At 34.9% G+C, this 26,168-nt stretch overlaps 1 protein-coding gene across 2 annotated transcripts in view; it reads left to right on the top strand.

Moving 5' to 3' along the window:
- NAV3 (neuron navigator 3) overlaps window positions 1-26,168 on the top strand; it is a 263,498-nt gene that overhangs the window by 214,466 nt on the left and 22,864 nt on the right. The window contains exons 23-31 of one of the 2 annotated variants that reach the window (XM_004675862.2): window positions 1,728-1,811; window positions 10,074-10,185; window positions 16,512-16,633; window positions 17,581-17,601; window positions 18,287-18,459; window positions 18,742-18,807; window positions 20,229-20,382; window positions 21,517-21,691; window positions 24,918-25,015. In XM_004675862.2, the coding sequence (XP_004675919.1) occupies window positions 1,728-1,811; window positions 10,074-10,185; window positions 16,512-16,633; window positions 17,581-17,601; window positions 18,287-18,459; window positions 18,742-18,807; window positions 20,229-20,382; window positions 21,517-21,691; window positions 24,918-25,015 (1,005 nt within the window). The remainder of the gene's footprint in view (window positions 1-1,727; window positions 1,812-10,073; window positions 10,186-16,511; window positions 16,634-17,580; window positions 17,602-18,286; window positions 18,460-18,741; window positions 18,808-20,228; window positions 20,383-21,516; window positions 21,692-24,917; window positions 25,016-26,168) is intronic. The other variant, XM_004675863.2, reaches the window with a different exon arrangement.

Below are 26,168 nucleotides of genomic sequence, written 5' to 3'. Positions count from 1 at the left end.
TTTTACCTGGTGAGTGATAAATGTTTACTGTGTGTTAGACTATGCAATCTCATTTTGGTTATTTTAATGTATGTGAGAATTATTTAGTAACTTAAAAAGGTTATGATAAAAGAAAGTACTCTTACACTAACTGAGAGCACTAACTGCAATATAATGGTAGTCTTTGTCATTGTATACCTTTTGAACTATAAGATTCTATTCCCCTTTGCTTTAGAGTATAATTATCCAGTGAAATCTGTTAACAAAAGTTGAAATAGAGACGTTCCCAAGGGTGTGTGTACAGTGCACACACAAGAGGGGTAAGAAGAATGGTTGAGGAACTGGAAAAATAGTAAAGAGCTTTAGTGATGGACTGAATGTTAGTAATTATATTTCAACATGTTGCAATGTCAGGGAAAAAAAATAGGATAGGTAGTCCAGGATAAATTCACAGGAAGGGACAAAGACACCATTATCTTACTATGCTAATGGAAGGAACTTGCACATTCCAGCTGTTATGAATAACAGAATAAACTTGCAGTGCCCTGATACTTATGACTCATGTGATCTTTTTGATAATAGGTACTGTAGCCTTTCAACTCTGCTGGAATTATAAGAAAACAAGTTTTAACTTAATCTTCTCACTTCCTTCCCCCCCCCCCAAAAAAAAAAATTAAATGTTCAGCAAGGATTCCCAGATTTTTCCCACACAAAGCTTATGACAATTGCAAAGCATTCTAGCCATGTTTCTTTCTAAGGGCTCAATAAAATTATATTAGTTTGAGGTAATTTTTTGCAGCTCTGTATCAAATCATAGTGCAGATTGGCACTTTGTCATCCCTGATACTCTGTGGTTAAAGCTGTGGCACAGAGTGTCTGTGTGTCTGTAGAAAATGACTTATGTTAATGTTTAGGAATGCAAGGGTAGATAAGGTACTTTGGCAGAACAAAAGTAATTACTGAAGAAGTCATTCATGGAAGTGAAAGGGGAAGCAATCAATAATGCAGAGGAGAAGGGAGTATTAAGTACTTCTTTACTGAAGCATTATGGTGATGTGCTAAAATATGTATCATTCTCTGAGATTTAAAACAAAACACAATAACTTAATGTTAAACAAAATGTAGTTGAATATTATTTCTAGCTCTCCTACCCAGTTTAACTTAGCTGAAGGCAATAAGGTGAAATTCCCTTTTACTGAAAAGAGTTTAGAAAGTGAAGACAACTCTTCCCGATTCAATTCTTTGTTAAGTAGAAAAAGAGGAATGGTAATGTCATAGCTGTCAGCAGGTGCCTGTCACTTAAAGGAGAACATCATTACAATAGTGACACTAACAATATCTTCAAAGGTCATCATGCAGGTATAAAAATGAGGAACATTTGTCCATTGACTATTGCGGTGACCTCCTCTTGGGCTTCAAGGTTAAGAACTTGGCAACTCAGAACTTTATTCAGTTTTTTTTGTGTGTCAAATCTTTCCATGATATGCAAGGTAGGAGGTGTTATGATTTGCAAAATGCCATTCCCTTTTGGAAGTTGAACTCACATTAAATGTCAAGAGACTGAAACACTGGTTTTAGGCTGAAGTTTATAAATGATAAATGAATATTGTGTTAAAGGGGACTCACCACTGAGAACTATTCGTGATAGTCCCAGTATTCTGGAAATGAAGTATTTTGTAGAATGAAGGATTTCATCCCTCCATGATGGTTCAGACACTTCAATTGTATTCCTTCCATTTTGTCTATAGGCTCATCTTGTAGCAGCTTTTGAAAAAAGTTTAGGGAATATGACTGGCCGACTGCAGAGCCTAACCATGACAGCAGAACAAAAGGTATGTGCACAAATTGCCCCTGGGGCTTGAAATAAGATAGTAAGTTGCATAGGATGTTTAAACAATACCTGAGATGTAAGTCCTTTAAAAATACTGCCACAGAGCATCTACTCTATATTAAATCAAAACAATGACAAGATAATACCTTAGCTGATTTTAATGTAAAGACATGACTCAGATTAATCTACTCTGAAAATGCACAATGTTCTTTCAAGACAGTTTGTTATTTTACTTCCATCTGGAAGTATTAAAAGAAAAACAAAAGTTAAGGGATACAGTTTTACAAAAGAGTTGGACTAGAATTTTCACAAATGTCTGGTATAAGCTATAGGCCACGGGTAGACTGAGGCACCCAAGGCCTGCAACAGGTGTTAAGGGTCAATAAATAAGGGACTTTTCAGTTATAGCACTTGTGGGACAAGGGGTAATTCTCCATACATTTTACATAACAAGGACTACTTGAATACTGGGTTCAGTTTTTTTTTTTTTAATTTATTTATGTATGCATATGTATAGAACTAGGGTACAGGCCAGAGATGCAGGGGTGGTAAAAGGATTCATCAGAGACAGAGTAGGGAGCAGAACAGGCAAAGTACACTGCTGAGGGGAGCAGTGACGGGTCAGGAGAGGTCTGCTGCTTCATGTGAATCATCTCAAACTTCATGCTGAAGTGGCTTTAGTTTCTTAGTGCTGTGCTTTAACCCTCTGCGCCACCAGGGAGGGCTGGGTTCAGTATTTTAGTAAAGTTAAATTATGTCAAAAGGATTTTGAAGGTTTGAATGGGAGAATTTAGTGCATAAGGGCAGGTGGATCAAAAAGGTCTTTAGTACCTTAAACAAATCTGGACACTATTCCTATGAGGATCAGTAGCTTAGCTCCCTGTTACTAGTTTGGGGACACAAACATAAGTCTTTGCAGGGGTGTAAGAGATCAAGGAAGTATCTAAAATTGTATGGAAATATTTGTAAAAACTGTCTATGTGCATACTATGAACGGATGTCCAGAGTGCTCATTTAATTCTCAAAGGAAACTGGCCTAGAAAAGTCCATAGTCTAAAAAGGTTTGGGTATTTTCAGAATTAGTTCCTATATTGCTTCATAGAAAAGGCTTCAATTGTGATTTTTAATTCTGTGACATATATTGTTAGCTTTAAAGAACTAGCATATATGAGCAATGCTACTTTACTTTTTTTAATTAAAAAAAAATGTGAACAGCTTAATTAAGTCAGAGGAGAAAAAAGAGAAAATCATATTTAACTGGTATGATTAAGAGAACTGTAGTCTATTTGTCCTTATCTTCCTGTCTCCTATTTCATAGAGCTCCCTTCCCCATGAAAAAAAAAAGAGAGAGAGAGAGAGAGATAACACTGTCCACCCCTTTAGAACCTGCTCTGGAAAAGAAGAAAACAATCTCTTTTGGACCACATACATTTTATCTTAATCTTTTGGTGGTGAACACCTTACCATTCTCTATGTAACCTGAGAACTCAGCAAACTGGATTCCAAGGTGTCTAGGGCAATCCAGTGGGAAGGAGATATACTCAGGCTTAGGAGGCTGGAGTGTAAATCTGTTGATGTCTCTTTGGAGAGCTGTGGAAACTTCCTCTTTTGAACCTCAAATCTTCACTTTAGAAATTTGCTTTACAATTATCTAGCAGAATGACTATGAGGAGTAAGTACAATATTATAATAATGTCACATGCTATATGAATAGTTAACGAATATGACCTTAACTTTAATTTTTTCTCCTTTTTTCATAAACATGTAAAATAAGCCAAGTTCATCACTGCCCTCATTCTAGGCATATTGCAATGAATCATTGTTAGTATTTAAGGCTCTATCTTTAAAATGTCAAAATTAACTTATTTTCCCATCTCTTATTTCCTTATACTTTTTTTTTTATATATTTGTGAGTACATTTTCTCATAGACTGTGGAAGAATAGACAAGTTTGTTCATTTACAGTTTCTGTGAATGATGACTGAATATTTTAAATGCATCTATTTAACACAAAGAATTATGTACACATTGTCTTCAGTGTTACATCATCATATAATGAAATTTTCTTAGAAAATGTAGTGTTTGAAATCACCCTTGTCATACTTGAAATAAAAATAAAGTGTTCATTATTTAATGCCATGTTATACACACAGACATGCTAGTAGCTAGTTTATTTTATTAATCTGACCTTTATTGCTTGCCTGCTTCTAAAGTGGTTTTAAGAATTTTATAAAATTAATTGCAATATGATATGGTAGAATTCAGTGATAGAATCTTTGACAAACAGTACAAGAATGTACATAAAAGATGCCTGAGCCCCGGTAGTTTCTACCACAGAGCACTGAGCTGAACTGAATGCCAGGGGAGAGAAAGCTTAGGGAGGTGGCTTAGTGTGTTAAGTTCTCATTGTTCAACCAGAAGAGAATAATTTAGATGGAAGAGACAAACTTTTTAGCACTGAATTCAAGGACATATTTATTGTAGTTTCTGAAATTGAGGTCATGAAATAACAAAAGACAAAATCGCTGTTCAAATAGACAATTCTCTAAAAGCTGAGGGCATAACATTTAATCATATTCCAGTAAAGTCATTTCTTCAGGGAATTGAGATAAAAGGGTATATTGCTCTCTGGCGATCCAACAATGTTAGGAAAAAGCTTAGCGAAAATAGAATAGAGGTTTTCAAACTCTGTTTCTGGAGTTGCAATGTTCATTTGTCCATTTAGTCTTTCCTCAAAGTAATATTAAATTTCCACAGTGGGTGTAATACTATTCTATTATCACCGTAACAGTAATGAGCAAGTCACCATATATGTGTGCACACACTGTTCATATCTTAGTTTATATAATAGATAATGTAAAATAAATGACGAATTATTATTAGATTATATAAGTCCTGCTAAAGCATACAGGATTTCACGTGAAGGTAAAATAACAGAAAAATTAGGCCTCCCTGGTGGCCAAGGGTTTGTCTCAGGTGCTATCATCATGAAGTTCTGAGTTTAACCCCCAGCCAGGGAGCTAGTCCCTGGCACAGCAGACTCCTGTCTTGCCCACTGCTCCCCTTAGCAGTGTATTTCAGTAAATCTGTCTGCTCTGCTCCTCTCTCTGTCTTTATTGAATCCTCTTACCTCCACACCGCTGGTCTACACTCCGGTTCTTCTACAGAAAAATAAATACATAAATAATAATAATAAAAAAAAACATAAAAGTGAGAATGAGGCTATTGGGAAGTAAGGTAGAATACTACATATGAAGAATCAAAGGCTACGGTGGTTATAACTTCTTAGTCACAAACTTAAATAATTTTAAAACTAGGATTCAAATTCTAGCCTTTGACCTTCTTCTAGTTTCAGAGTATGATTTTCAACAATCGCATGGCGTCAATAGCCTGAAAAGTATATCAAATTTAGGTTGATTAATCAGCCAAAATATCTCCCTTAAGTAATAACCTAAAATATTTCCTGTTTCCAGATGTCAAGTTACATTGGCTCTTTTGCAAATCTTGTGTGCAAGGGCATTGTTTTATCACTTGTAGCCTATCAGGAAAGTCATTAGGAATAACACAGGAAGCATACAATTGGAGTACAATTAAAGACCTGACAGGGAACACCACACCGTCATAGTGGAAGAGGTGCACAGGGCCTCCTCAGCATCTGAGGGTAAAGAGGGTTCCTTCAGGAAAAAAATAGAGAGTTGTACATCCGATAAGCATGAGCAGCAAAGGAAATTATTGGAGCTGCTAAGAAAAAAAAAAAAAAAAAGCGTGTAGTGAGGAAAGACGGAACCAAGTTTGTACAGGTATCGAGGATCTGCTCTTTGAGCACAAGGAATCACTCAAAGGCTTCTGACACTAATTTACCAAGTAGAGTTATTTCATGAAGTCAGTCTTGCAGTATATCCTATTAGCACAACGTAGCTCCTGGAAACCCACATGTGTATACAATAAGTCTATAGAAAGAAAAACAGTTAAGATAATTTCCAGTAATGAAGCCATATCCATACTTAACTGCTTAACAGACTGTGGCAGTGACATAGTTGGAAGAACTTTCCCCAGAAAAATTCTCTTTACCAGGACTTCTTGTCCCTTTACCAGCATTTTGCCAATAAAATTATATGAGAGAGGCCCTCCCTGGTGGCGCAGCGGGTTAAAGCACAGCACTGAGAATCTAGAGCCGCTTCCGCATGAGTTCGATTCCCGCCTGCCCCGGAGGTGACCACATGGCGTGGCAGACCTCTCCTGACCCGCCCGCTGCTCCCCTCAGCAGTGTACTTCGTCGATCTGCCTGTTCTGTTCCCCACTCTGTCTCTGGTGAAGCCTCTCGCCGCCCCTGAGCCTCTGGCCTGTACCCCAGTTCTGTATGCACAAATAAATAAATCTTTAAAAAAAATTATATGAGAGAATTAAGGTTTGAAGTAGATACTATATATAATGGAACAAATAACTTTTGTCTAGCCATATGCCATCCTCTTCAGAATCAAGGTTTTGCACTCAAATTATTCTTCAGAGCTTTATTTTCTCATAGGATGCCAAATGAGAAAGACTGCAATGTAGGTCATCAAGATGGGAAATCTGTGTTTTTAGAATGAAATTTTTGCAGAAAGATTGCTAAATGCTTGCATAATTGCTAAAGCTAGGCTTATTGATATATAGAGAACTTTCAGATAAGATTCCTCCAGCAGTTATTCCAAAGGCAATTAGAATAGATATCAAAGTACACTGACTCAGTCTTGTTAGAAGATCACAGCAGGATGGAGCACTATCTTTTTGTGTGAGTGATGCAGCCTAGATGGCTATACTTATGCTTGCTAGATTTTGCTCATTCTCAGCTCTATCAAACTACTTTTCTGTGTGTCTACATGAATAGAAACCAAAAGTTTAAAAATGAAAAAATTTGAGTCCAGTCTTAGGAAATAGATAAAACAAATACTAAAAATTCAGTTGAGTCAAGTCTTTATATGAATTCCTGCCAGTTCAGGGTAATCAGATACTTGTGCTCTAGAAGAGCTTTAAAGTATTTATCACTCAAGTCCTAAAATAGTCCCATTAGCCTTTTAGAGCACAGGATGATATTAGAAATCACAATCTTCAAAATAACTTGAGTTAGAATTTGACTTTAGATCATATATTGATTTTTTTTAAGTTTATTTTGTTAGAACTGGAGCCATCCAAGTCCGTTCAGTTGAAAATTAATAATATTTCCAGGCAAGTATAAAGGGATGTGAAGTAGGTTATATTAAAAAAAAAAAAAAAGAAACCTGAAACTAGAGTATAAGAAATGAGAGGTAATGTGAGAAAGTAAAACACTAGCTTATTCGAAAATGTTAGGAGCCTTGCCTGCAAAGCCAAGCTGGTTGATGAGATTTGGTGCCAAGTTTGTGGGATTCTCAACATGATTTATTGAGAGGAAATTTGAAAAGAGGCCAGATATAGTTAAGAAAATAGGTTAGAAGAAATTTCACAATACCAGCAAGGCTGGTATTGTGATATGATATTTGATCATTTTATTTTAAAGCATTCAAATCTTACCTTGAGAAAGTCTGACTTTGATAACTTGTTTAGTCTCAGAGACATGCAAAACAATGAAAAGAAATTCTGACTCTATACAGTTTCTTTGACATAAGAAACTCTCTTGGAAACCTGGAGTCTGATCTTACAATGGCAGCAAAACTTATGGGGCATCATGTCTTAATGGCATATTGTGGGCAAAATAAAATTTTAGTTTGGTTCTCAGATCTTAAAATAACAGTTTTTAAAAATGGGAAATAACAAGAAAAATGAGTATTTACAGAATTATCCCAACCCAATCTTCTCTTTGGAACCTGAAAATGAAAACTACTGGACTGAAGAAATAGACATCTTAACAGATTTTAATCCATACTATAAACATTGTTGATTTGAAATTCAAGGAATGAAGATCTGATTGTAATTAAAAGTTAATATGCATTCTAATTTTAAATTGCAGAATTGCTATTTAAAATGTTATTTTTTAAGTATGCACTACTGATATCCTGTTCTTGATAAATTTCCTGTAAATGCAAAATGAATTTCTAGTAAATATTTTAGCTCTTGGGTAATTTCTTTTAAATGGAAAATACATTAAGTACTAGTAAGCCAATCTATTGCTATTTGGCAAAGGAGTAGAAAATACATAGGACTTAGCCTGAGAAATCATGATAAATTGCACTGAATTTTGTTTTATAACGTTGGAAAATTTCCACAAGCATGATCTTTTCCTTTGTAACAACTAAATGTGAATGAAATTAGTTAAGTATTTGAAGCCATCTATGACTTTAGAAGGTTGCTATTGATTTTGTTTTCTTTGTGAGTTCCTTTGATATTAAAGATATTAAATGTCTTGAAGAGGGTTTGTCTAACTTACCTCTAATAGGAATACATAAGATGCCCAATAAAAATAGTTACATGAGATGCCAGGTATTCCAAATCAGAATATCATTTAAATTAACATCATCTTTTTTTTTTAAGTGTTCAGAATATGTGCAGCAAAACTTGCATATGAAGGAGTTTCCTGCAAATGTCAGTGTAGGGGATCCTACTTTCTCCCCACTTACCTGGGAGACATTGAGTGGAGATAAACCGTGTACCATGAACTGAAGAGTGCAAGTCTGATTCTTTGGCTTCCTGCCAAAGATACTAGAGAAAATGATGAATGACAAATACACTCCTGAGGAACATCCCACTTCGAGCTGGCAAGAATTCTAATTTTTAGGGTTGCTGTCATGACCACAAAAGGATAGTCCTGCATTTTAAGTTCCTGATGGAAGTATTGCCTGTGCTGAAGTAACACACACCTTCCTTTTGTTGTTCTCTTCTCTTCCTCATAGTCCATCATTATTTCTGATAAAATAAATCTTAATTTATTTTAAATTAAAGGTGAAAAGTGAAATAATGTTTCATTGGTATATTATCTTAAAATTACCCTAAATTTAAGAAATACATATTTTATAAACTACCTTTTAATGATAACCTAACTTTTTTTTTGTGAATCCACTATTATTTAAGGGTGTATATTACATATATTTCTACCTACCTTTTTAAAATCCCTGTGGTGCTATTGACTTGGTGAAATTGGGCATCCATACAAATGAATTTAGTGGGTGTGACAAGTATTAATTTAAGATAACCTTGATGTGCCGGAAGAATTTTTTTTAACTTTTTTTTTCTAAAGTTTTATTTATTTATGCATACAGAACTGGGGTATAGGTCAGATGTGCAGGGGCAGGGAGAGACTTCACCAGTGACAAAATCAGGAGCAGAACAGACAGATTGATGAAGTACACTGCTGAAGGGTGCAGCAGACAGACAGAAGAGGTTTGCTGCACCATGTGGGTCACCTCCAGGTCTGGTGATCAAACTAGAACTGAAGTAGCTGTGGCCAGCTTGCAGTGCTGCATCCTAACCTGTTGCACCACCAGGGAGGATCCTACCAACAGAATTTTATAAAAAGACATTTAGTAGCAGTGCATTAGGGATGAGTTCTAGGTTTATACATTAATATAAAGAATTAATTTCCAAGTGCACAGTAATGAAACAAAATATGAAGTCGTCATTTGATATAATTCAGGGTTCCCATTTGTCAGTAAATCCAAGCAGTTACAATAGTGCAGTACTGATTTCTCAGATAGGTAGTATTAGTTCGGTATTTGTAGTGAATAATGTGATACCTTGCTTTACTTTATACTGGTCAGACCAGTACTTTTTTTTTTTTTTTAAGATTTACTTATTTATTCATACAGAACTGGGGAACAGGCCAGAGATGCAGAGGGTGAGAGGCTTCACCAGAGACAGAGTGGGGAGCAGAACAGGCAGATCGACAAAGTACACTGCTGAGGGGAGCAGCAGGCAAGGTCTGCTGTGCCATGTGGGTCAGCTCCCTTGCAGGTGAATAAACTTGTGCTGCAGTGGCTGTAGACAGCTTCACAGTGCTAAAACTTAACCTTTTGTGCCACCAGCAAGGCCCAGACCAGTACTTTATACTGGGCACCCTTACAAAGGAATAGAGACTATTCTGGTAGTTTTTATTAAAAAATAACTAAGAAAGTTTACGAAAAATTCTCATTTTTAGTTAGTTAAGCAAGAAGTTATATGCTACTTGACTGGGTCAAGTAATATTTGAAGTCTGACAGTAGGTTAACACTATATAAAAACAAATCCATTTGATAATGAATTATGAAAGGAACAAGGAGGAATATTTTATTTTTCTCTCTTTGTATTAAAGCTCCTAAATTCTGTTTGTTCCACAGGAGTCTGAACTTATAGAATTACGAGAAACCATTGAAATGCTAAAGGCACAGAACTCTGCCGCTCAGGCAGCCATTCAGGGAGCACTGAATGGTCCAGATCACCCTCCTAAAGGTAGGTTTACAACTAGCTACAATTTTCTTGGCTTCTGCTTTGTTATTAACTAGAGGAAATCTGTTTTTACTTTTTTACTTAATGCATTGTCTTTCTTTCAATGTAAGTTGGTATTGATACAATAGAATCATCAAATTTAAAATGGTTACTTTTATTATAAAATTAAAATATAAAATAACTTTTCAATTGACTATAAACAACTTGCTTCTATAGTTGAACACACCTTTCTATCGACTTGGCTTGGTGAAAGTAGGGATATGGATGCTGGCTAATACACACACACCTGACTTCCAGCAAGACAAACTCAGTAAAAAGTATGAAGATCTAATGTTGACGTAAAAATAATCAGTGTGGTGGTGAAATGCCAAGTGGTGGGCATGGGAAAGAAATTCATGCCTAGTGAGGGTAATAAAATTCTGTTGGGAATTTGAAAAGCAATAAGAAAATAAACCGACAATCAGTCAGCTTTTATTATGACCTGATAACATGATCTCTGTGTTACTCTACCTCTTGGTTTGCCACTAAAGAAAGGCTCTGGGTTAATGCCCTGTGTTATTCTTTCCCTTATTTATATATTATACTTATCCGTGTTCTGTCTTTTCAGTAGCATTTCATATGCACAATTCTTTACCAGTTTTAAAATCCTTTCCTAAACCCTGAAAGTCCTGTCATTTCTCTTTTCATTTCAAGATATAGCTGGAACATGTTTGTGGAGTTTTTCAGTGTCCTCAGCAGCCAATTAACCTTCAGTTCATTGGAAGTGCAGCTTCTCTTCCCATCATTCCATCAAAACTGTTCTCTACAGAACCAATAATGACTTACATGGCACAAATTCTACATTACACTATTTTTTAAATTTACTTATGCATGCAAGAGTGAGGGGGATGAAAAGATTCACCAGAGAATGGGGAGCAGAATAGGCAGATATACTGAAATACACTGCTGAGGGGAGCAGATGGTGAGCAGGAGAGGTCCTTTGCTCCATGTGGCTTAACTGGCTGGCCAGGGGTCAAACTCATGCTGCAGTGGTTGGCAATAGCTTGATAGTGCTGACTTTAACCCCTGCTCCACCAGGGAGGACCTGGTGGATCCTAGAATTCTAATTGTATTTGACCTGAAAATCACATTTGATACTGATGTTCATTCCATCTTGAAGCACATGCTTTTGTTAATATTTATTCTTAAGTCTTCTGCTTCTTTGCATTCTCTTTCACAATTTCTTTTGTAAGGTTTACTTGTTTATATTCATTTTTACATGTTAGTACTTCTTAAAACCTAGTCCCTAGGTTCTCTTTTGGTAATGTTTTTTTTATTATGATCCTTTTCTTCCAATCTAAAATGTATAAAGACTTCTCTGGTACTCTTGTTGTGATTCCCATTTGTGTGTTTGTAACTGTCAAGTCTATCTCTTTAAACTAAGTTCCTCTCTTGAGTTACAGATCCAGCTACTGGATATCTTTGTATGATTATTTGTCTTCTTAAACTCAGCATCTCGAAAAGTAACCTAATCTTTCTTCTTCAACTTTCTTTGCTTTCACTTCTCCTTGTCTCAGTGACTGACACCACTATTCTTCCATAGGGCCTCAGTGTAGGTGTTCTTCATGATCCCTTTTCTGAGTCAACTCATCAGATCCTGTCAGTTCCATTCCTGGCATGTCTCCTGGACCTAACCTCTTTTCTCTGATCCTACTAACACCATTCCTATCTCTCCCTAAAACTGTGACCACAGACAATTAAATAGCTTTCTCCTCTTTATCTTACCCATCTTACACCATTCTTCACATTGAAACCAGAACAGTGGTCTACCAACTTGTGTCTAAGGTATCCCATTGTCTTGAGAATGAAATAGAAACTCTGTAACATGACAACTTTTCCCCCAGATTTCATTCTTTGAAAAAAATACCCCTGATTGCCAATGTATGCACTCTTCTAGAGGGCATGTCTTCCTCTTTTGTCATACTACATATTTCAACTATTCTGAATTCCATCCACTTCTTTGAAATTCTTTATATATTCTGTTTATTCTATTTGGAACAACCTGTCCTCTTTGTTCAGAATAAAAACTTCCTAAATACCGAAACATGTGAACCTCCCTGGTGGCACAACAGGTTGGGGCACAGCACTGCTAGCTAGCTGCAGCTGATTCAGTGCGGGTTTGATCCCATGACCTGGAGGTGACCCACATGGCATGCAGACCTCTCTCCTGGCCTGCCCACTGCTCCCCTCAGCAGTGTACTTCTTTGATCTTCCTGTTCTGCTCCCTACTCTGTCTCTCGTGAATCCTCTCACCACTAGTGCACCTCTGGCTTGTACCTCAGTTCTGTTTGCATAAATTATAAATAATACTTTAAAAAAAAAAACCTAAATATGCCCCCTTGATTGTAAACTCAAGTCCCCTTGTGATGTTTTTAGCAATAACTATTCTGCCCTTATCAAAATTTTTTGTTATAACTGTGTACCTTAATTTACACGATCCATGTATTTTTTAAATGCTAAAGCCAATGATGATGCCTTACATATAAAAGGGACTTACTTAAATTTTGTAGACAAGAATAATACTTAATACTTACATTTAAATTTTAGATGAAAAACTATACAAAGTGAAATATTATTAACTTGAAGGACAAACTAATTCTCTCAGGACTACTTCTTTTAAGAATTTAGCAACTTTCATGTGGAGGAGTTGATTTATATGCCACACGGAAAATTACTGCATATTTAAAGCTTATCTTAGAGCCATAATAAAGCAGCTTATGTTCTAAATCTTTGTGTCATAAATAGGTCCAGAAGGGATTTTAAAAGGCTTAATCCTTTCATACAGTACAAGTCACTGAAGTAAAACTTTCTGGAAATAATCCTTTTATGTTATGTTAAGCAACAGGTAACTTAGTATACCTACTGGTATTGAGAAATAGGAATTCCTTTGCTCACAACTATGGGTGGAATGCCTACAGTGAATAAAATGATAACAACTAAACTCAAGTTCATCAAAAAAATATAAAAGCTAAGTTTCCAAGATTTAAAACAATAAAAACCATTATAAAGCATTGACTGTTAACAAGATATAGTTTCTGAAATATTAAAACTTAATGTTAAATTTACTGAACACTCACTGATCTTTATTATATTGACTATTGATAGTACATGGAGAAGACGAAGAGCCATTTTGACTAATTGTACACCTTTACATGGTTATTAAGGTGATTTGGTAGCAACAAATTTATTTTTTGAAATCATATTATTATTTGGTTTCTGGGCACTTTGAAATATTTATGACAGGTAAAATTTAGCATATAATTTTAAAATAGTTATTTGGAAGATGATAATGTATTTATCGATAAATGAAACCACAGCAAATTCTTATCTATTTTATTAATTTAGCCTTCAGTTTTCTCTGTACTTACACATACATTTTATTAGCAAGCCTTGATAAGTATTAGTAACAAAATATAATGCATTTATCCTTTGATTTATAAACACTTAGCACCTATTTATTAGTACTCTATTAGATCTTGAAATAGAAAATTCTTTTCAAAATTCTGTTTTCAAGGGTTCACAATCCACTACAATGAAATAATTATTAATATAATATGTACACATGATATTACATATTATATATACACATAAAATTAGAGCATAAAGACATTGTTTTTATAAGCTTGAAAAGTAAAGCTATGACAATTTTACCTTTAATTTTCAAAGTGTGCTATTGTTTTTAAGTTACTACTTCCATGCATCAACAAAGTTTTCCTTGAGCTCTACCAAGTACAATGATATACAGTAATTTGCCGTTAATAATAAATATTTTATTTTTTTAAAGATTTATTTATTTATGTGTACAGAATGGGGGTACAGGCCGGAGGTACAGGGGCCATGAGAAGATTGATTCACCAGACACAGAGTGGAGAACAGAATAGGCAGATCAACAAAGTACACTGCTGAGCAGGCGGGTCAGGAGAGGTCTGCTGTACCATGTGGGTCACCTCCGGGACGAGGATCAAACTCATGCTGAAGTGGATTTAGCTTCTCAGTGCTGTGCTTTAACTTGCTGCACCAACAAGGAGGGCCCGATAATAAATATTTTTAAGAATGTTAGGCAAACATAAATATATTGAATGATTAATAAGAATAATTTAGTCAGTAACTGCTTATTGATTGCCTACCACTCGTTGCATGACCCTGGATATAATATAGTAAACAGAATTTTCATTGTCATTGAAGTTTTTAGTCCAATGAGTGAGTGAGAAATAAATTTTTGATCAATGGTGCACAACAAGAGAGTTATAAGTTCTAAAATGCCTAAGAATAGATGCCAGAGAAAGCAAGGTACTAGGGAATCTGCTGGAAGTCGCTTATTTAGGAAAGCCTTTTCCCAGATAACAGCATTTAATGGGAAGTTCAGGAATAATGATCAAACCAATATAAATATTGAGATAGGAGGACTGTAGGAAGGTCTTGAGATGGAAAATAGAATAGTGCCTACATTGAACCAATAAAAGGAAGATAGTGAGCAATAATGAAAATAAGTAGAACAAGGCATCAGCGATAAATACTGACCAGATTTACTGAGTGATTTTAAGCCAGACTTAAGAGATGACTCCCCCCACCCCGATTCTTATTACATTGGAAATCTTTTGAAAAGCTTTACATAAGGGAGTAATGATGAAGTTTTACTTTTAAAAGGATTTCTTTATTAACCTCTTTGCAGAATAGTTTGAAGGTTATTAGACACTTTTTATTGCTGTCTAGGAGATAAGTGATAGTGGTAATTTCTTTGTATTTTTAAGTTGTTGGGTTTTTTTTAAATTATTTCAGTCTTATTTTTTATCTAACTGTATTGCAACAACATTGATTTGCAATACTTTATATGATTTAGGTATAAACTTCAGTTTCATGTTCCCATACCATACCCACAAACAAAACATCCATAGTTCTTTAATATAGAACATTGGATGTTATTTGTTTGAACTAGGGCAGTGGTGGTACAAAGCATGGTTCAAACTCCTCCTGAAATATATACTTTCAAAATAAGTTTCTCCAATCATTCATATTATTAGTATTCATTTGTTTGACCAATCTTTTTACTAGCTATATGGTGATATTTGATGCTAATTAAATATAGTCATAGAAATGCTCTAAAAGCAGATCTAACCTTGAAATAATTCTATAAACCCTTAATATCTTCACTATTTTGAAGTATAGTCTAAGGGGAAAATATTTCAATTTCACTTTCAGTAACTCTATATAAAGCTTTAATAACTAAATAATTTTTAAATATGAAGTAAGTGAAGCTATCTTCAAAAGGTGCTGAAATATCAAATCTTATCTTCAAAATATTTTGTATAACTAAAGAAGCACTAAATGTTTTATAAAATTACCAAGAGGCCATATTATATGGTAACTAGTTATAATAGACATTAGAATTAGTTAGCTTAGGTTGGTTCCACTGTTTTTCAATTCTGTGGCTACATTAACTACTATATTAACATAGATATAGTAGTATATTAACTATTATATTAGTAGTTAAGATTATGGCAGGGGTTTCCTTTAAGAATAAAGTTATATAATGTTGGGGTAGAGTAAGCATGTATTAAAAACTATTATGACACATGCTAGTATTATTTTTACTGTTATTACTCTTCAAAGCCATGGACAGAGACCTGTAATACTTGGAAGAATTGCATAAGCTCAAATCTGTTTCCTGCATACCCATCAATTCAGTCTGTCCAGATTCTTTCTGGAGAAGCTACCTCTCAATGTCTATTTGACATTGGTCAAATTATCTTTGTACTTTAACTTTCCTCATCTGTGAGCTGATGTTGTACACAGATGACTTCTAAAGTTTGTTTTGGCTCTAACATGGCATGATTCTTGAAATGGAAAGTTAATATGGTTGGCTTCAGTTTCTTTATTCAAAGCACAAATATTAAAAAGACACAATTAATTTTCATGCAATTATGAGTTTCCATTAACACCATGGAAGTAATAATTTGGAATAAATCATGTTGAAGCTCTGTTTTGTTCCAGGTAGTCAATAAAAATCACTGGCAGGGCATTTTATTTTTGGACAGAACTCAGAATTCATTAAACTACCAGTGCTACAGATTAGTATGAGATATTGCCATTGAATCTTAATACAGATAACCCAGCTAATTACAGCAAATATGATTGTACTTTGTTAAACTTTTATAACCAAAAATGGTATTGAAATGATATATGCAACATCATGTTAATGTTGATTAAATGATTTTCTCTTAAGAACCCTAAAATGACATTTGTTCAGATTGAAAGTCCACATGAGTAAAAGGGATTCTCTCTGTTGCTAGATCTCCGCATCAGAAGACAGCACTCCTCTGAAAGCGTTTCTAGCATCAACAGTGCCACAAGCCATTCCAGCATTGGCAGCAGTAACGACGCTGACTCCAAGAAAAAGAAAAAGAAAAACTGGGTAAGCCATCACCATTCATCTAAATCCGAAGCTAATGATTGCACACTAAGTCAGGCTTTTTCCTTTTGGGCTGAGAGATCTGCAGCAGTAGACAAAGGCTCATTCAAGTGTCGTGCTGTTCTCTTTGCCGATCTCACGGTGGTATCCGGCAGAAGAGTGATCATTTTGGAGTTGGAAATAAACTAGGGTTTAAATTGCAGTTATGTCTGGATCTTAGGCAGCTTACTTCACCATTTGGGGGGCCTAAAATTCTCATTTTTGGAAGCAGGATAATTAATTCTGACTTTACAAAATAACCTAAGGAAAATGGAAGTAAAATCTGTAAATAAATGGGTTAAAGCAAGAGTTTATTGGTGAGATGAACAAGAAGAAAAAGATGATTGATGATAATGGTGGAAGTGATGGTGGTAATAGAGGAAAAGGAATAGAAATGAAACTGGAAAAGGGGACATAAGGGACCTTAGAAGTGTCCCCACTGCTCCCATTAACATAACTTAGTGTGACTAAAGTTTCACCTCATGAGATATGAACTACATGATTGTTTTATTTTATTTTTAACAAGAGAATATAGCAGTATACAGAAATGTATTTTAATAGAACTGTACCTTAAGTTTGCTGGAGATACAAATTATAATAGTATTATGCAATTGCTAAAAAAAAAAAAGAAGAAGAAGAAGAAGAAAACTGAGGCAAAGATGCTATCACCCATAATTTTTCAAAACAATGAAGTTATGGATTTCTTTTAATGCTATGAAACAAAGGTAGACTTTACATAAGTACAACTTGATGAAATCCAAAACATAACAATCAGAATTTTATTAAAGTGCCTTCTACAAATAATGGGGAAAATCTTTGTTTTAAAAAAAAATGTTTATGCAGGTAATATTTTAAAATACTGCTTTCATTCCCTTGATTTGTAATTCCACACTCTTTCATGTTTCTGCAAGGTGAACTCTAGAGGAAGTGAGGTGAATATAAACCGTGGACAATTTGGCATGCATCTCTAAAAAATACCCTGCCTTGGCATGAATGCTATTCATTTGGCAGTAGGCTTTTATACCTTTTAAAAACAGATTACCTTGTATGTCTTTTCTTTTGTGTCTTTTCATTTTAATCTCAAACTTTAAAAGAGAAGAAGTAAAATCACTTTCTGAATAGAGCTGTAGGGGATGCCAATTCTGGATTTGAATAGTCTGGGAATTGAAAATTTGAATAGAAAATCACAATTAATGAAGTGTTAGGTGAATTTGATTTCATTTTGCTTTTTAAGTTTATATTATCAGCAGGACATGACTTGATTGTAGCGCTAAAGTGGCCATTTAAAACAAATTGCCTTGAAGAGAAAGAGGCATTGGGAGTGGAGATCCCTTCAAGGTACTTAGTTTTAAATGAATGCTCTGACAACCATGCCCCCTGACCCTGCACTGTTTAAAAGCCTTCCATGTTTGTGCTGCGCTGGATTAATACAAGAGTAAAACAAAAACCCAAAACACAGTATTATTGTTTTAGCAATACTGTGCTGCAGCTGTTAATACTCTGCTTATATATACTGACCCCAGGCAGTGGCTAGGATGGCACCTGCAAACTAACGCCCCCCAAATGAAGCTACCCCAGGTCAAATAGTTTGGAGGGTAATTTTTGTCCTTCTTTCAGCTGAGAAGCTCATTCAAACAAGCCTTTGGGAAGAAAAAGTCCACCAAGCCTCCTTCCTCCCATTCGGACATTGAAGAACTTACGGACTCATCCCTCCCGGCATCCCCCAAGCTGCCCCACAGTGCTGGTGACTGTGGGTCAGTCTCCATGAAACCCTCACAGTCTGCTTCAGCGTAAGTCACTCCCTCTCCAGAAAGTGGAACTTTTTTTTTTTAATTGTAGGCCAAGTTTCCGTCGTGCTCTCACTGTAAATAGATTGCATGTTCGCAGTTGTTACCTCTGATCCAATCATTTCAGAACTCAAATGGCAGAGGGCATTGGTTTCTCTTTCAAGTTTCATATAGTTTTAGCATATGAGTGTTTCTTGAGCTTGTCCAGACTTTTCTGAAGCATCATTCTCACTTCTTTTTTCTTGCATTTGTCCATGTATCTGTCTAACTATTCATTAAATGCAGGTCACCCCTTGTCTGGCCACCAAAGAAACGACAAAATGGCCCTGTGATCTACAAGCATAGATCCCGGTAAAATGGAGTGTGATGCATGAAAACTGCAGAGATCCCAGCTCCTAACCTACACAGTGTTTGCTTTGTTCTTTCTAAAATCATTCGCATGTCTTTCAACAAAAAGTATCTCCTATGTTTCAGTGTCCTAAAGCCAAATAAATCCATTTTTCTTTAATCATATTAGAAATCTAACTAGAACCCAAGAGTTTATGTTTATAAGAAGGAATCAAACATTTGGTATGTAGAAATATGTATTCTGCTAAGGTGATTCTGTTCTTCATGTACTACTTCTGTCAGATTTCCTGTCTGCCTCTTACCTTGACTAGTGTAGAACTTTCATATGGGCAGGGCCACTGGCAGGAATTCAGGAGACCAGGCACCATTCAAGACTTGTCCAGCCTATAGGATTTAATATAGTGGGCCCTCCCTGGGGCACAACAGGTTAGGATACAGCACTGCAGGCTGGCCACAGCTGCTTCAGTGCAAGTTCGTTCTTCAGCCCAGGAAGTGGTCCACATGGCTCAGCAGACCTCTCTAGTCTCAACTGCTGCTCCCCTCAGCAGTGTACTTCATTGATCTGAATCCTCTCACCACCCCTGCACTTCTGGCCTGTACCCCAGTTCTGTATGCATAAATAAATAAATCTTAAGAAAAAAAAGATTTAATATAGAAGGAAGAACATAGCACTATTATTTTGTGATAGTCTTCACATTTAAGTGGAAAAGATATTAGTTAATATAAAACAAATTATTTTGACGTATTTCCTACAAAGCTGTCCACAAAACAACAAAAAAGATATATTGTATATGACCTGCAAGCAGCCTCTGACTAGCCTGCTTGTATGGGCTGATATTTATGTTTTATTTCATTAGCTATGATCTCCTAAATCATCTGAGCCAACCAGGAGGATTATATAACATTCATCTGTTATTTAAATGTCCAAAACTAATCTCTCTGATTTATTTTCTGCAATATTTATATTGAATTTTCATGGTAACAGAAACAGTCTGATGGCAAATGAGGTTATTCTTTGGACACTTTTACAAAAGACTAAATAAGGATTTTAAGCATTTGATAGGATATTGCTTTGTAGAAGAATATTTCATATATTACACATAGAGACTTCAGGACCTTGAAAAATGGAAGGATGCAGAATGAGATATAATAATGCTTTGACTCTTCAGATTCATAAATATCAGCAACAAGGGGATTTTGAGTATTACTTTATTTTCAGGAATAATAGATTGTATTGAAACTTCAGTAAATAGGACAAAAGATTAACAGAAAAAGACAGCTATAATTTCAGTTTCAACCTGGGAATGTTTGACTGTACGTACCTTCTGGATAAGAGTATAGCTCAACCTTTAAAAGAAGCCTTGCTTTCTCCTAATCCCCTGACTTTCCCCAATCACTGATTTTGTGTGTGTCTCCTTTTTCAGGATCTGTGAATGCACAGAGGCTGAGGCAGAGATAATTCTGCAACTGAAGAGTGAGCTAAGAGAAAAGGAATTAAAATTAACAGATATTCGGCTAGAGGCCCTAAGCTCTGCTCATCACCTCGACCAGATCCGGGAAGCCATGAATCGGATGCAGGTCAGTGCTGAAGCACCACCAGAGACCAGACAAAAGAGATTAAAAATGTTGCTTATTTCCTCTTCTTGGTTACTATAAGAACAAATTTCACTTTCAAAGCTACTATAGAAGCATATTCTGTTTATTCAGTGCTTGCAACTCATTTTTTACTCCCGAATAGAGGATTTTGTCAAATTCAGGGTGGGAAGTGGAAGTGCCAATTGCCCTGTTGCTCTCAAGGACCACTCAGGACACTTGTATTAGTGATTGGATTCAATCGTGAGCCAAGTTTTATTACAACCACCTTTCTTCTTCACTTCGTCATGATATCTTTATGTTGATTTTTGTCCTATCCTTTTGAAATCTGACTTGTGAATACCTTTACATATTTCTCATTGAAAAACAAAAATAATGAGGAAACTACAGAAACTTAACACAAAATTTCTCAATATGAAAGTAAAAGTGATGTACCATCTGTAAAAGTGAAGCTTTTGTAATTTTTGGAAGCATCTGAAGGCTTAATTCAAAACCAGTCTGTACTCAGATCAAGTTCTTGTTTGGTTATTTTAAACCTGTAATCACTCGCTGCTACAGATGACTAAAATACGAAAATCTTATTGCTGAGCAGAGTCATCTGCCATTGTTTATATTCATCACACAGCTTTTGTTGTTTTTATGAGCTTGGTGCCTATTTTCAAGGAACAAAAACTTTTTCAGATGTTAGCTACGATTCTAAAGTCATGTTAAAACACCTGATTATATTGTTTGGTTTTGCTCTTTCAGTTCTCCATAAATTCAGAGTATTACAAATGGCTTTGTTGGCTATAAAATTTAACCATACTTTTAAAATAAGAAATATAATAAATACTTTATATTATCCTTCATTCAAATGACACCAACTCTTGAAAAACGCAAGTATGTAGCATATTCAATAAAGAATGATAAAAATGCTAGTTTATTGTATATCTATGACCAGATATATGTGAAAGGCAGAGGGAAGATGAGTTTTCCTTCTTGAGAAAGAATCCTATTATTATAATGTATGTTTATCTGACATATCATTGCATGCTTTGTTTAATAACCAACTAGCTCTAATAAAGGAGTGACGGTATTTATTTCAGTCAACTATTTTTATGTTTTTCATTTTAACAATAGAATGAAATTGAAATACTAAAGGCTGAAAATGACCGACTAAAGGCAGAAACTGGTAACACAGCTAAGCCCGCTCGGCCGCCTTCAGAGTCTGCAAGTAGTACTTCCTCCTCATCCTCAAGGCAATCATTAGGACTTTCTCTAAACAACTTAAACATCACAGAATCTGTTACCTCAGGTGATTTTGCGCACACACACTCCTGAATGCTAATGTCTTACAGGGAGGAGAGAGGCACCTAAAACTTGAAGGACCTTAACCGACTCTCATCCAGCTATCCCTAAAAATGTTAGCCATGCAATTGCAGAATTAGCTATGATGTTCTCTTTAAAAAAATATATTGTACTTATGATTTTCAAAGAACATTCTCATGAAAAAAGTGAGAAGTAAGGTATACAGTTTTCATGTCATTTAATAAAAATTACTTGTTCCTGAGAAATACTTCAATGATTACAAACAAGATGAAATAATAATCTCAGCGGTGATAATTAGTAACCTTGAGTTAATAGTAATAATGAACCTATGAAATTTTATAGTTTTTAAAATATACAAAGGCTATTGAAGGCATATCAAGATTATTCCTAAATTTTCCTAGATCATCCTACCTGATATCGCTGAGAGAGAACATAATGCTCCTGTGTCATCCAGTCTACAGCTTAATTTTGGACAAATACACACTGGATTCTGCTATATTCAGTGGTTTTGATGGCAGAATAAGGGTCCAGTCTTGATTCAGTTGCAGATAGAATCATGTGATGCAGTAGTATCTTAATATGTAACGAGCTATTGATTTTAAAGTGTAACTACTCTTTGTAATTTGAATCATTATATGTGCATTTAATTTTGGGAAGATTTACATGAGGATCTGTGATTATTACAAAGCACAACCACCAGAGGACGCTTGAACCCAATAATATACATGTTCCTGGGTGAGTTTAGATCCCATTATAGATCTAACAAATTTCAGTGCTTGCCTTAAATGACACTAAAATATAAGCAAAGACAAAAATGAAGAAGAGAAGTGATACAGCATGTTGATATTGATGGCATTCTCAACAATTGCATTTCTTCCATCTGTGAAGAGCAGGAGTTTTAAAAACCCCACCTTTCATAAATGTAAAATGAATGAGCCAGATGTAAATATGTCCATTTTTTATAACAGTCATGCCAGAACTAAAAGGCAAGTAGGAACTCCCTGAAAAATTAGGAAATCAGCATTTGTGATATTGGCAGGGATTAGGGGAGGAAACACATTTTTGGTATAATCATCAGATAAAATTAATACTAGCAGTCAAGAAGAAAATCAGTGTCAATACTAATCATTTGCACTTGATAAAATAAAATAGATTATATGAAAATATGGTTAAAAACTTGGATGTTTAAATTACATCTAAAGTGTCATCATCAATATTCTCAAAAAATGCCAAAAAGAATGAACAAACATTTTAAAATTATAGAATACGAGAGTCCTAAGGAACATTCTGTAAGCAGCCTTATCTGTGTTGAGGCTGCCAAGAAGGTGAATTAGGTTCTTGTCAGCAGCTTACTGTCTATGTCCAGCACTTGGCTTCTAAAGAAAGACAGGGTATTGGTATTTTATAGACATTGGTATTTTATACAACAGCTTCATGGCAGGATTTCAATGCCTACTACATGATATTGTTTTACCTATGGAACTACAATAAGGTTTGAAAACAAGCAAAGTACAGAAGGTAGTTTAGAAAGAACAACTAAGATTTTCAAACCATTTAGCTAGGATGGGAAGCAGAAGGCTAAGTTTCATTAAAGATTGAAAAGAACTCATAAAGATACATTTTAAGTTAAAGAAATCTAATTTAAAAATTTTGTGTTCATTAGACTGAACACACTGATAACCTAACTGAGAATTTGGGGAAAAATTTTTGGGAGAGCAGCCTCTTTGTCAGAAATATGTCTTTTAATTATCCATTCATGTCATCATTTATTTTAGTCCTCTATCATTTTATTTCCTTAACTTTTTAAAATAGTAGCACTATATCTGAACTAATAAAAAATTCAATCATGTTACTAGGATGCAGTTATAATTGCCTTCACTCTTACTTAAAAATTCATAATTGGAAACCAAAAATGCCTTTATAAAAACTATACCACACTATTAAAAGATATAGGAAGCACAAAGACATGGATGCTAGGCATTCTTTATGAATGGGGACAATTGATACAGTCAAAATGACCATCTTATCAAAGTAATGTACAGATTCAGTGTAATTCCTGTCTAAACGCCAGTGATACTTTTTCAAGGAAATAAAACACAAACACTCAATTTTTCCTGGGGTCACGGGAATAACTAAAGACATTCCTCAAACTCAAAAATTTTTGTTGGTATAAGATTAAGATGTTTTTCTGCTTTGCAACATTGCACATTTTAACTATTAAAATAACAGAAACTATTTCACTTTAATATGACACTTGATTAAAATATTTCCATGAAGAATAGTCATATCCCTTATCTCTACAAACTTATAGTTAGAGCAGCTGAGTCCTCTTGTCATCAACAACATGTGTTTTTTGAGCACCTGTCTTTTCTCCTTTGTTCATAGAATTGTATCTTCATGTAAACATGGTTCTATAATCACATCATTGTGAAAAGAAGTATATATCTGGACAGGCTATCTTAATAATTCTCTATATTGGACATTCATGGCTTTTATCTTGAAAATCAATCTTTAATTATATTGCAGGCTCCTGCAGGTTCATTTAAAGGCAACTAGCTTTATCATAACTCAGAGATGATTAGTATAAATACTAGTTTGATTTTAAAATTGTAAAAAGATTACTGGAGAGTAATAATTAACATGCTCCTGGAGGAAAGTATAATGCCATGGGTGAAATTCAAAAACAGTACTTAATAATTATGTACATGTCAAATAAGTGTAATGTAGCTGGATATATGTCAAATGTTTGAAAATAATTTCAGTTGACAGTCAAACTCAGCACTTTTGCATTTATAAATTACATGGATATCAAGCTTGGATATTTTAGACTGGACAGTAAAACCAGATTTCTTTCCAGTTTGCCATGGTTATAATGGTAGCTGATTATTACTCAACCCTGTGGGTAATAAAAAAGAAGCCCCTTATTTCCTCATCTAAAAACAGTGACCTTGGAAATAACCAATTTTCACTTGGGTGAAAATCTTTAGAAGCAGAAATATATTCTTAGATTGGAATTTTAACCTAACGTCAGGAATTCATCTTCCTGGAAGCTAGGACTTTCAAACCAGTTGGCTAGGGTCAGAAGCAGAAAGGCTAAGTATTCCCATTGAAAGATACAAAACTGTGAGGGAGAAAATAATGACAACAAACAAACACAAACTAATGTGACTCTATTGTGTGTATGTCCATGTGTCCCTTTTAAAATTTGGTAGATATTTTGCTGGATGATGCTGTTGATGCTACTGGACATAAGGATGGCCGCAGTGTGAAAATTGTAGTCTCCATAAGCAAAGGCTACGGTCAAGCAAAGGTATTTCAACTTGAGTTCTTTACTACTAAGAAAATAAGAGTGACCATTAATTAAGTGTATTTCATATATGAAGGTTTGTTCTGAAAAGTATGCATCAGCAGGATTTGTTTTGACATTAGTTTAATATGTTATAAAAGTATGAAAGTAGGGACTGGTAATAAATGATATGTTCATATGTTATAAAAGTATGAAAGTAGGGACTGGTAAGAAATGATATCACCTGTATAGAAATATGTGTTGGTATATGATGTTCATCCACTGGATATAATATTGGCTGTCAGCCATTCTTGATTTTAAAACATTACAAAAATATGGCTTTCATTGATATAAACATCTCCTCTGCTGCATTCTTCCAGTGTTGCATGTATAATACAGATAATGTTTATGATGTATAGTAACATGGGTAGAGCTTTTACGAAGATCTTTATACATAGAAACTATATAAATATATGTCCTTAAAGTTGCTAGTGTGGCTCATTTTTAAGCATATAAGCATTTCAGAATCTATCTCAATTTTTCAAATACTGCCTTCAAATTGGCGATATTTAGCCACTTCTTAAAACAACAACAACAAAAAGTTATTTTAAGCAAAATTTGTAATTTAACGGGCAAGAATACAAAATTGTAAATACCTAATTTTTTTTCTATCAGGTAGAGAAACATAATCATTTATAGTCTTCAAATAATTGAAGTATTTCAGTCTGAAAAGGTAATAAGTGCTTATGAAATTTCATGCTGAGAAAATATTCTAAGAATTCCAATGTATAAGATTTCTGCTTGAGCTTCAGATATATGCCTGACTTTCCCAAGTGGGTCTTTATGAGAGAGGCTTTAATAATCTTAGTGAAGCTTAAACTATCTCCAATTTAAAAACATCTGCTTAGAAAACTAGACAACAATTTTTTTCTTTTTCAAAATTTCTTAATTTTTTTTTCCCAAAATATGGGCCCTACCTGGTGGTCCAACAGGTTCACAGCATTGCAAAGCTAAAGCCACTTCAACATGACTTCAATCCCCGCCTTGGAGGTGACCCACAGGGTGTGGCAGACATCTCCTGACCCGCCCACTGCTCCTCTCAGCAGTGTACTTTTTCAGTCCTCCCCACTCTGTCTCTAACTCTGGACCTCTTGCCTGTACCCCAGTTCTGTATGCA

Source organism: Condylura cristata, unplaced genomic scaffold, assembly GCF_000260355.1.
Source record: "Condylura cristata isolate star-nosed mole 26May11 unplaced genomic scaffold, ConCri1.0 scaffold00004, whole genome shotgun sequence".
Classification (NCBI taxonomy): Eukaryota; Metazoa; Chordata; class Mammalia; order Eulipotyphla; family Talpidae; genus Condylura; species Condylura cristata.
Note: the sequence above shows the minus strand (reverse complement) of the source record. Positions and strands in the feature narration are given on the sequence as shown.